Source organism: Pezoporus occidentalis, unplaced genomic scaffold (genome assembly GCF_034315485.1).
Source record: "Pezoporus occidentalis ecotype Australia unplaced genomic scaffold, CSIRO_AGI_Poc_V1 ctg4, whole genome shotgun sequence".
Lineage (NCBI taxonomy): Eukaryota > Metazoa > Chordata > Aves > Psittaciformes > Psittacidae > Pezoporus > Pezoporus occidentalis.
Window position 1 is genome coordinate 6,236,424 of NW_026915724.1, and position 12,824 is coordinate 6,249,247.

The window sequence follows — 12,824 nt, forward strand, 5'->3', positions numbered from 1 at the left end:
GTGCAAACTAATGCAAAAATATGATAGAATAGCTGCATCTACTTAAGAAAAGAATCTGGTGCATCATATTAAAATGCATAAAGTTGCTCTTTCATTACAGTTTCTTGGACTTTTATCCTAATGTAATCCCTGTCTACTTTTAACCTGTTTTGAAGCACCACTGTACTTCTTTCTTAAAGGTTTCTTCATTATTCTGCAAGTTAGCAATGTGAATTTTTCCAGAATAAGTCCTGTTTTCTTTAGCTAATTACCAAATGAAACCATTTTCCCACTTTGCCTTACACAGACATTTCTTCATTTAAAACATATTTGTGGGATTGCTATGAATGAGTTAACATTTGTCTTCAATGTATGTATCTATAAGCATAGAGGACTCTAAAAAACAAATGGGCATTTTGACATAAATTAGCAGAAATTGAGACACTGAAGGGCTATTTAGTTCCTTTTGGTAGGATTCAGGATCTTAGAAGGGAATAGAAAAAGTAACAAATCAGAGATTATTTCCCTTCACTGGTTGCAGAATCTCCTAGCTGTATCTATGTGGCTGCTATGACCAACTTCCAGTGCATCGCTCTTGCCCCTGCCCCAGGTCATCCTTCCCTAACTAAAAAAATCTATTCACACAAGAGTCTAGAAGATTAAATGTAAAGGTACAAGTGAAAATGGGAAACTTGCCCATTCCTAATGAAGGACATTGAGCTAAATTACACCACACTTTCCAAGACTGAGACGATTTCCGCTTGGAACAAAAGTTACTGCTCTGAAAGGCAAGCAGAAATTAAATACGGATGCCTAACTTCTTTGTGGATGGGCACTGGGTTAGGATTACTGTAGCATTCGATGTGTTTTACTGGTTAATAAATGTCAGTTGTTCTCCATTCTCAGTGATTAAATTTCCATTGGTATCATTCCCTTGGACCTGTTGGAGCAAATCCAGAAGAGGCCATGAAGATGATCAGAGGGCTGCAGCACCTGTCCTGTGAAGAAAGGCTGAGAGTATTGGGGTTTTTAATCCTGGAGAAGAAAAAGCTCCGAGGAGACCTTAGGGAACCCTCCAAGTACCTTGAGGGAGCCTACAAGAAATATATAGAGGGACTGCTTCCAAGAGCATGTAGGGACAGGACAAGGGAGAAGGGCTTTAAACTTAAAGAGGGTAGATTTAGACTGGTTGTTCGGAAGAAATTTTTCACTGTGAGGGTGGTAAGACACTGGAACAGGTTGCCCAGAGAAGCTGTGACTGCCCCATTCCTGGCATTGTTCAAGGCCAGGTTGGGTGGGGCTTTGAGCAACCTGGTCTAGTGGAAAGGTGTCCCTGCACATGGCAGGGGGATTGGCAACCCAAGCCATTCTATGATTCTGTGATCATGTGTCCGAAGACTCTCAAAAGACAGTAAGGTAGGCTTGCAGTCAGAGGAAAGTGGATGAGGCGTTGCACATCAAAGACAGACCTTACACCAACTCTTCTAAAGTAAACGCATTTTCTAAGTGGAAAAGGCCCTTAACTTGACAATGACCTTCTTACGAGGCCCTGAATATAAACCACATATGCTCCTTAGCAGATCACTGCGTTTTCCATAAACATGTTGCATTTTTGCTGGGAGCTTTGTCTTTCACGCATATATAAAACACAGATGTGTAAAGTGCACTATACAGGACTAACCAAAGCCAACACAAGCATATTACTATATGCAAAAAGTAAAGCGTCTGTCTTCCCAGGTACACATATATCTGTGTTTATATGTGGGTATGCATGTACACACACTGTTAGTCTTCGAAAGACACCGTAGTTTGTGCCTTCCAAATAATTTAATAGAGTCTCTCTGCTCCAGAAGTTTAGTCTGTAACTGTGACTGTCTCATAAGAGAAGTTTCCAGATACGTATGAAGCCCTAGCTACTGCCATGACTCACCACAGTCAGGCAGAACAGAACTGTCTCTGGATTTCACTGACCAAAGTCTCTGTTCGTACATCCCAAATTATACAGCTGTCTTGCTACCATGCTATCCTCTGCTGTTATCCTGTGTTACCAGTTCCCAACTGTCAATTCCCAGTTTTCAAGGAAGCATTGGCTTGGCTTTTCCTCCTCCTCAAGACTTACATTTCAAGTTGCTTTTCCAAGTGTCCACATTTCTCCTTTACAACACCAATCCTTGTCCAGGCTCCTTGCACCTTTCCACAGTACAGTATGTGCACTGTGCTCATGACTCCTTACCATTTGATCTGAGAATCCCTTCGATATATTTTCTTCTTATTAGAAATCTAAATGTAAGTCTTAAAATAGATTTCACACGAACGTCTGTTGCATTATGATGGAGAACCAAACCTTGTACAGTTTGTAACAACAGAAAAGTATTTTGTTTATGGCCCTTCACACTGTTTTCAATCAGAAAGTATGGTTTACAGTCACAGTCATGAATTACTTGAATTATGCTTTCAAGATTTTTGCGATATTATCAAATGCTTTCCTACAAACGGAATTGTTTCTACTATATTCATTTCACCTACTAGTGCCATTCTGTTAAAAAGTGAAACAATGATGTTAAGATTTATGAATAAAAGTTTATGAATAAATATTTGGTTGTTTATTATTAATCCTATAGCCATAAACTGGTATTGGCATTTGTTCTTTTTTTTTTTACTATTGGTAGATATTTTACTGCTTCTCTCCTCATATATGAGAGGAAGTATCTGACATAATCACATATTGTGGAGACCAGTAACGAGTGGCATCCCTCAGGTATCAGTGTTGGGACCGGTCTTGTTTAACATCTTCGTCGCTGACATGGACAGTGGGATTGAGTGCGCCCTCAGCAAGTTTGCTGATGACACCAAGCTGTGTGGTTCGGCTGATATCCTGGAGGGAAGGAATGCCATCCAGAGGGACCCTGATAAGCTTGTGAGGTGGGCTGATGCCAACCTCATGAAGTTTAACCATGCCAAGTGCAAGGTCCTACACCTGGGTCAGAGCAATCCCAGGCGCAGCTACAGGCTGGGCAGAGAAGAGATTCAGAGCAGCCCTGCAGAGAAGGACTTGGGGGTGTTGGTTGATGAGAAAATGAACATGGGCCAGCAGTGTACGCTTGCAGCCCAGAAAGCCAACCGTATCCTGGGCTGCATCAAAATGAGCATGACCAGCAGGTCGAAGGAGGTGATCCTGCCCCTCTACTCTGCTCTTGTGAGACCTCACTTGGAGTATTGTGTGCAGTTCTGGTGTCCTCAACATAAAAAGGACATGGAACTGTTGGAACAAGTCCAGAGGAGGGCCATGAGGATGATCAGGGGACTGGAGCACCTCCCGTATGAAGACAGGCTGAGAAAGTTGGGGCTGTTCAGCCTGGAGAAGAGAAGCCTGCATGGAGACCTCATAGCAGCCTTCCAGTATCTGAAGGGGGGCTATGGGGATGGTGGGGAGGGACTCTTCATTAGGGACTGTAGTGATAGGACAAGGATAACGGGTTAAAACTTAAACAGGGGAAGTTTAGGTTGGATATAAGGAGGAAATTCTTTACTGTAAGGGTGGTGAGGCACTGGAATGGGTTGCCCAGGGAGGTTGTGAATGCTCCATCCCTGGCAGTGTTCAAGGAGAGGTTGGACGAGGCCTTGGGTGATATGATTTAGCGTAAGGTGTCCCAGCCCACGGCAGGGGTGTTGGAACTAGATGATCTTAAGGTCCTTTCCAACCCTAACTATTCTATGATTCTATGAGTCTATGATTGTCCCTTTCATATAGATTTTTTTCTGTATTCGTTCCTCATTGCTCGTCCAGCATCTTTCTATCTTCACTCCTGCTTTTACCAATTGCTATGGTAGTCATGTGGGTATGGTGAACTTGTTAGGTAATTCTTTCAACCTTTTTTCATACAGCATCCTACCAGTTTTTCAGTATATTTGTATTTTTCTAGTGCCAATTCAATGACTTTTGGTATATATTTTTTTAAAGGTATGCACACACTCCTTAAACAATATGGGTAGTTATAGAACGGCTTTATCAATAAAGGCAGATTAAGAGCACGGGCTCACCATTTTACATGCATGTTCTAGTTACATTAAGGTTTGAGCAGGTCTGTCTATTCATCAGATACTGCACACTGTAAATGGCTTGATCTGTCATCTCTATTAGGTTTATTGCTGATAAAGCTGTCATTTGGAAAAACAGACTAACTGGCTTCAGGAGTTTAGATTCAAATTTAAATGCACCTACATAAAGTCTTACATGAACATATATATGCAATGTGGATTTTCAGCAGTGTGACTGGCTCATGCAAGTGGTTCGCAGATCTCTAGAAGTAAGTTTAAGAAGTACAATCCTGACAGCTATATAAGGTGAGACTATGTAAACGAGTATGTCTTTGGGCACAATTAGTTGTGCACATGAATGCCAGATTTTGCCAGTTTTCAAACTGTTCTTCACCTTGGTAGTTAATGCAAGACTAAGTCTCATCCCAGAGATGGAGAGGTATGTATCTGTACTTACAGCTGTCTTCCTCCTCCATGAAAATACTGATCACGTAACAGGCATACACAAATCCAATCAGCTGTAAGAAAGAAGAAGAAAAGTCATCATTAGATTACATCGGACACTTATTATGCTTTTAGTACAATGGTGTATAAATGCAGGTACCACACTAAATTTTAAAAGATTAATTTCCTGTGTTTATGTGTAAATTTCACTGCAAATGGTCACAAACAGATAAATTAAAAAGACTTTCTCTCTTTTACTCATGTTGCCTTATATTTTAAAATCTTTCCCAGTCCCACTGAGATCAGTATTGAAGAACACTACTATTGCATAATACTGATGGAATCCACTTGGACCTTGATGATCAGCTATTGTTTACATTCCTTTGTTTTCCAGTACCTCTGTTCTCACATGACTTTGACCACATGAACGTGGGTCCCAAGCACCTAGTTTATGTGTTGTGCTGCATAAAGTGTCCCAGTGAAGAACTGGTCAACAAAAGCTTAATTTGATATGTGGTGTCACATTTGAACTCATCAGTGTCAGAAAATACCTTATCAGAAGGGTCCCTCAGGTAAATTACATTAACTATGCAAGAAATGAGCAGACTCATTTCCCCAAAGGACAACAGGAGTAAAATCACGCCATTATTTCAACTGCATCTTTCACAAAACCATCCTCCTCCACCCAGATCTGTGTCACTTGTGCCACTGAGAGGAAGGGATTAAGATCTTTAGGATCAGGAACAGAAACTGCTCATTTGCTTTCTATATAGACAAAATGTTTTCTTACAACTACTGCCAAAGAAGAAGAAAATCCCACTGGGCAAGGAAATGATTAAACTGCATTGCCCAGACATGTCCATGCCTGAGAAAATATTGTTTGTGCAGCTGTACACAATTTGTGCTATCTGAAAACCTTGAAAAGCCTGTTCATGAGAGATTTCTAAATTAACCCAGAGATTAGTTTTAAGAAAACTCCCCTTTCTCTGGTCAATTCGAAAAATCTAATTAAAATGGCTCTTCTAAGGGTGTCATGGATCAGCCATTTGAGAAAGAGGTAATTTAATAGTATCTAGACAGGTATAAGCTCCTTCAGAAGCACAAAAATAATTCCAACCTGCTTTCTGGTTGGGCTGCACAAGAAGCTTTACAAGCAGCTCCAAGCACCTCTTGGCAGACAAAAAGCTTGTCCACACAAGGGAATTCAGGGAAGTTAAGAGGAATTAACTAAAGCTGTGAAATCAATGCACATAAGATAGAGTACATTAAATCCCTGTGTGGCCTTTCCCATTCAGAAATAAAGGGGCCTTAGTTCACTGCAGCTTAATCCTCCTCTAAGGGATTAATCTTCCCCATGGAGATTTAAGCTACAGTATGCTAAAGCTGAATTACTTGTGAATGAGACCTGTCATAGTGCTGCAGCACAGTCCTGTTGGAACTTCCTTTATAGGACATTAACCTCAGTGATGTTTCAGGAAAGAGAGTATGACCCAGTGTCCCTGTTGCTCTGAGCAGACTGCAGTATCGGCAGATTTCTTGGTTTTTTTGGGGTCCAATTTACTGGGACGTTATTGCCATAGCCTCTGTCAGGTGGACACCCCTTTGTTGTAGCAATGCTCTGAGCCAGCTAGATGCAAACTAGCTGTGCCTGAGCATCCATGGCCCTCTGTATTCAGTGTCATGGTAACTGCAGACAATGGGACCAGAAGCCACGGTGGGGCTGGGGTGCTCAGTGAGAGCCCATGTTTACCTGCTGAAGACTGTGGGTGGGTAAGAGGAGTCCAGCTTCTTGCTATTAATGAAATTGGGATCCTGTGGTTCTCCTGGCCTCCACCTCCAGAATCAGCTCTGCTTACAGATTTCTTGACAGATTAAGCACATTTTTTTCCCTAAACTTCACAGTTTAGAACACCATTCAGGCATTGCAACTGAAGGAATATGATATAAAGGCTTCCAAGGAGGTGGCTGGTCTCTTCTCCCAAGTAACAAGTGATAAGAGAAGAGGAAATAGCCTCAAGCTGCGCCAGGGGACATTTAGATTGGATATTAGGAAAAATATCTTCACTGAAAGGGTAGTTGGGCATTGGAATAGGTTTCCCAAGGCACTGGTGGAATTACCATCCCTGGAAGTGTTCAAAAACAGTGTAGATGCCCTCAGTGACATGGTTTAGTGGTGGACTTGGCAGTCCTGGGGTAAAGGTTGGGCTTGATGAGCTTAAGGTCTTTTGCAACCTAGTTGCTCCTATGATAAAGCAATAGTACTTGAGGTGTATTTCTTGTGCAATCTGAACATTACATATAGATTATAAAATCATTGCATTAGTGCCTCACAAACGTCAGAAAACAGGTGACTTTTCATGAGGGAATGTTGCCTGTTTCTTTACAGTATTTCCTGTTCACTATTCACATTGTGCAGTTGGACTGTGTAAGTAACTCGGGTATCTTTCTTTTCCCTAAACATGACTGAAATACTTTGAAGAATAAAACTGCTGAGTAAAAAATGAACATGATAAAAATGAACCGTATTACAGCTTGTGAGTTAAATAATTGTGAAGGAAGATCAAATATTTTGAATTATTTACCATTTTCCAATTTCTTTATGTATTTCTTTTTTTATTATTATTAGTAGTATTCTGCATTAAATTAAATTTACTTTTATGAATACAATTCCTTTTTTGAAGATGCGTGTGTACTCTATATCCATGCGTATTATATAAAGCATCAGTTCGCAAGGGCTTCCAGCAAATTCTCACACATGTATAAGATGTTGGACAGGTGGATAAAGCAGAGAAAGAGACTTTCACTCTAATGTGTAACAAAGACAAGGGAAAGCACCCTAAATGATCTTTCCTCCAAAAAAAGTATGGGGCATGGCAAGCCTGATTGTTTTAGCAGTCCTAACAGTTTACACCTTGCTCTTTCAGTAGATCTTGTCTTTAGATTGAATCTTTGAAATGCACTTTATCTAGTCTATGACCTTGAAAAATCAGCATCCTCTCTCTGCTTCTCAGTATTTCTTTATATTTCTCAGTATTATTAGATAAATAGTCCTCAGTCAGATAGAAATCACTGCTGTCTGTTATGTTTATGGCATATATTTGCTTAAAATACACCATTTTCCCCAATTTGTTTAGTTATTAATATCAGGGGGAATAAAAATATATATTCACCCTCTCAAATTTCATGGTCTTCTCAGGGTAAAAAGAAAGATCAGGTTCACGCTGGGAGGTATCATAATCCACAATACCCCAAAAATATCTTTCTGTAATTAAATGGCAGAATGCACATTTCTGAAAGAATAAATTAAACAGGAGGGGAAAGAGCCCTTTACCACCAATTGTCAGGCATTGCTTTTCAGAGATGGACAGCAATATTTGGTTTGTAACTAACATACTAGTAATTATAGTTGGGTAACTGATGCCTACAGTACAATTAACATGCAGTGATAAAATGGGAATATACCCTTCTACAGATGAGACCCATTTCCAGATTCTTAAATGAGTTACAGCCACCACAGTGTGAATATTCTTATAAATGAATTAATTAAAATCTTTTATTTTGCTTCATTGATAGACACACTAATAAAATATTTATTCCAACAAATGACTTTTGCTATCTTGATTAACCCAGCTACTGTTTAATTAATAACATTATGCTCATGCGAACCCATCTAGCCATCATGTTAATTGCCAATTTGCAGTGAGCTGACTGATATGTACTGCTCAGTTTCTTGATATTGGAAATGTTGACTCTTGGCCTGGCACCAAGTGATAGACTTAAATGTGTGTTCCCTGATAACTAAAGAAAATGTGATACAAATGAGCTGGAAGATACTTAATTTGCTCATCTTGAGTTTCAGTAATCATTCAAAGGGAATGATAAAGTGGTTGGAACAGGATACCCGAAGCATCAAAGGTCAACAGCACCTGAAAGTATAAATGGCAGCCTCTGTCTTAACACAGAGAGCAATTTAGATGCCAAGCTCGACTTGTCTTGACAATGTTGAGTTTCAAGGCATGGAAAACTTTAGGGATCCCTGCACTGCACAGGGGAATCCCCATCTTGCCTGCAGAGCACAGCCCAGTAACCTGTCTCAGAAAACACTTGTCAGCGTTATTCTGCAGAAAATCAAGTGAGAAACTGAAGGAAGAGGTTGTTGTCCCCTGCGTTCATCCAGCTACGCAGCTGTTACAGTACATATCTTGCTCTTGAGAGAATAAGCAATACATAAAATACTCAGATATTTCATAGAATCACTGAATGGTTTGGGTTGAAAGGGACCTTTAAAGATCACCTCATCCAACCCCTGTGCACCTCATCCTGTGCCATGTGCAGGAACATCTTTCACTAGATCAGATTGCTCAAAGCCCCATCTAGCCTTTGAACACTTCTAGGGTGGAGCATCCACAAGTGTCCTGGGTAACCTGTTGCAGTGCACAATCTCAAATCTACCCTTTCAGTTTAAAACCATTGCCCCTTGTCTTCTTACTACAGACCATGGTAAAATGTCTCTCTCTGTCTTCTTTATACATATATATAAAAATATACATGTATTTATATAAAGCTCCCTTTATATATTGAAAGGCCACAATAAAGTCTCCCTGCAGCTAAATAACCCCAGTTCTCTCAGCCTTCAGATCATTGTCATGGCTCTCCTCCAGACCTGCTCAAGCAGATCAGTACCTTTCTTGTGCTGGGGACTGCATAGCTGGATGCAGTACTCTAGGTGGGGTCTCACAAGAGCGGAGTACAGGAGGAAAATCTCCTCAGCTTGCTGGCCACACTTCTGATGCACCCCAGGATATTGGCTTTCCGACTTTTGCTGGCTCATGTACGGTTTTTCATCCACCAGGATCCCCAGGTCATTCTCCACAGCACTGCTCTGAATACCTTCATCCACCAGCCTGTACTAATATTAAGGATTGCCCTGAGTCACATGAAAGATCTTGCACTTGGCCTTATTGAACTTAATAAGGTTCACACAGGCTCATTCCTTGAACCTGCCAAGGTCCTTTTGGGTGACATCTCTTCCCTTTAGCATGTCAACTACACGACTCAGTTTGGTGTCATCAGCAAACTTGCTGAGGGTGCACTCAGTCCTGCTATGTCATTAAGTAAGTTATGAAAAACCACTGGTTCCAGTATGGATCACTGAGGACACCACTTGTTACTAGTTTCTGTTTGGACATAACTCTTTGGACACAGCCCTCCAGTATTTTCAGAACCACCAGTATTTTCATACCAAACCCATTATTTCTTCAATACTAGCTGGTAAGTGTTGCTGTCATTCTCCAAATCATAGCAATGAGCAGGCTTAGGGTAGTGGGGAACAACCGTCACCTAGGCTAAACTGGCAGAAGTGTCAATGTGGAGTGCACAAAGGGGTTTCTTATTAGTGAAACATGGGTACATTTATATGATGCTATTATCAAGGCTTTTGATGCATAACCTATTCTCTGCTGATAGCCTTAGGTAGAAATGAAGTAGTTCTCTGTTATTTTTCTCCGGTGCAGGCAGTATAGTCTCTGGAGGACCTAAATACTTTATTCTAACTAAAATCTCTAGGCTTAAGCTATGGACATCTGCATGAAATATAAATGCCTAGTTTAATATAAGTGAAATTAGGTTATATAATTGTCCATCATTAAACTGTAAGAAACTGTGAAAACATGTAAGAAATTAAAAAACTAATCAGCTGAGCACATATATACTGTCATATATAATTGTTTTAATAAATTAATATTGCTAGAATATATCCTATTAAAAATAAGACCAAAATGAGTGTAAAATATATATTTACTTGCAATTTAATGTTATCAGTCAATGTGGATTAACCTTTCTTTAAGAAAACAAGGACCAATGCAAAATAAAATTAGAAGTGATTATTTAAATCAAGGGTATTTTCTGAAGACTGAAATATTTTTGATTAAAATTGATGAATCAGATAACTTTGATTCAAATCTTTCTGCTTGACTTTTTCATCATCAGCTGTGGCCTTTATATATACTCTCACAGTATGTAATTACTTTCAGTTCTACTGGTTCAGAGACCTGAGTGTATACTGGATATTTAAGATTACATGAAGCAGTGCCCTAGGCTATCAGGTTCATCTTCAAGATTAGGCGTACAATAGGACACTTATCACTGTTAAGCTACTAGGAAGTGTTTTGTAGAGATCTCATTACAAAAACATAGGACCATCCAAATAAACTAAATAGATGTTCAGCAGTCGGGGCTCCCAGAGGATGTATGTGAAGCTACAGGTAAACTAGATTTGGAAGATTCCTCCAATCGAAAAGATAACACAGCTGTGCTTCACGTCCTTCCTTGTGCATACCCAGTCCACCCAGATTGTCATTTCAATGAATATAGCTTTTTTCTTGACTTTTATTTTGCTTATGACAGCTAAAGAACATTATTTCCCAAGTATCTCTGTAGTACTTCAGAAGTAGAACTTGGCAAACACCCTAACAAAAGGGTGAAACACGGGTAGTTCATCTTCTAAGCAACCTACTTGCCTCTAACAGTCTTAATACTCTGCAAAGAAGACTGTAAAGCCCTTTGCTTCCATTAAAGACTAGAAGAAATTTAAATCAGAATGGGATATATATAAGAGAAATAGGATCTGTGAGTATATACGAACCAGCAAGAAGATAGAAATACAGCTAAAATTATCAAGCACAGAGAAAGTATAACTCCATGTATTACAAGACAATGACAAAAGAAACAGGATCAAGAGTAACAGTAGTATACAGTTGTAGCATAATACCACCCATTCACTATAACTGCATGATTATATACTATATACTATTGTATCTAATTATCCAATTATGTCACTGTATGGAATTATGCACTATAACTGCTTGATTATATACACTTTATTAGAAATATATTGTAAAATTATATAGTCATAGACAATTTAAAAATTGGAGTCTCAAAGGTTCTTGTTTTCTAGAACTATATGATGAAATGCACAACATTTTACAGTGGTAGCAGTAGGACCCTCAATCTTAAGATACTTAGAAATCTGAAAACCATAAAAGCAGACAAACAACTGGAAAAAATGTCTGGAAAACATAGCAGGATATGGTAGCAGCAACGTCTGAAGTACACTGCATGGTCTAAAGACTTTTTGTCTGTTTTTCCTTCATCTTCCAAAAATCTATTGTATTTGACTTGAATAAAATTCAGCCTTTAAGGGCTCTGTCTACCAATTATTTCATCAACACTACCTACAGCCAATCTGATCCAGCTGTGCCATTTACAGCTATAGTGGAGAGGTACCAGAGACCGTGATTCTGATAGGCCTTAAAATGTGTTAAGCACTGCAAAAGCGGGTGACAGGAGCTTACAGGTACTTTTGCTTTATGTTGGTTGTGGAGAAACAAATGAGCAGAGATATTAAAATAAATGTCTATCCCTAAAATCCATAGAGGTTGCTATTGGCTAATACTTCAGGAGATGATAATTCCTCTTGAATGCCATCTATGTAGCACTGGGAGGGGAGAAAAGCATGCTGGAAAAGACTATACCTGTTAGCTACCTATGCTTTTTCAAGTCCTACCCTGTATCTGCTGTTCTCAAATCCTGGATTCCCTGGTGTCCCTTCATCTTTAAATTAAAAATTGTATTTGACAATCCTATTTTCCCCGGCCAAGATCAAAACAATTGTTGCCTGCACTCAGTTTGGGATTTTGTCTCTCCAGCAGCATAAACATATATTACCCCTATCGCCCAGTTGCCCAAAAAGACTTTACCAGTTAAGTGGGAGACTGGCGTTATGTTGCCAAGGTGTGTCCCAGCTTTGTTAGGATTGAGAAAAACAAGTGAGAACATCATGTATACTCACTGCCCCTCTCCAGAAAAAAAACTGGATAAGCAAGCAAGACTTTCTCTAGATCTAGTTTTCCTCCAGTGTGTAAAGAAAATAAAAGTTATCTTACAAATGGGCTCAAAGTTCTCCTATTTACCTTAATGACTAATTCACTTCTGAGCTGAATAATAGGGAGTGAGAAAATCCTTTACATCTAATTTCACAATAAGCAGACAGAAGGATTGCCTGCTTTCATTTCTGTAAACTTGACATTGTGCTATTTAGTTTCACATTTTCTAAGCAGCTACTTTTATTTGCTTTTACTTGTCAGTGTTAAGGACAATTTCAGAGCTACCTGCAGATGACACAACATTTCACATCTTTGGATACAGCAAAGAAATTCAGGTTGATGGTGTTTTGTAACGTAAAGTTTTTCTTCAAGGTGTACATCAGGTAATGACTTCACCTCCACTAAGTTGCATGTACCACTTAGGAAGCTGGCAATGAAATCAGAAGAAAGAATGAAAGAAATGTCTGCCAGTGACTAGAG

The 12,824-nt window shown here is 39.5% G+C and overlaps 1 protein-coding gene across 5 annotated transcripts in view; it reads right to left on the bottom strand.

The window, feature by feature from the left end:
- Positions 1–12,824, bottom strand: part of NKAIN3 (sodium/potassium transporting ATPase interacting 3) — a 355,864-nt gene that overhangs the window by 21,625 nt on the left and 321,415 nt on the right. For all 5 annotated transcript variants that reach the window (XM_062633316.1, XM_062633314.1, XM_062633312.1 and 2 more), the window contains one exon: positions 4,475–4,535. In XM_062633316.1, the coding sequence (XP_062489300.1) occupies positions 4,475–4,535 (61 nt within the window). The remainder of the gene's footprint in view (positions 1–4,474; positions 4,536–12,824) is intronic.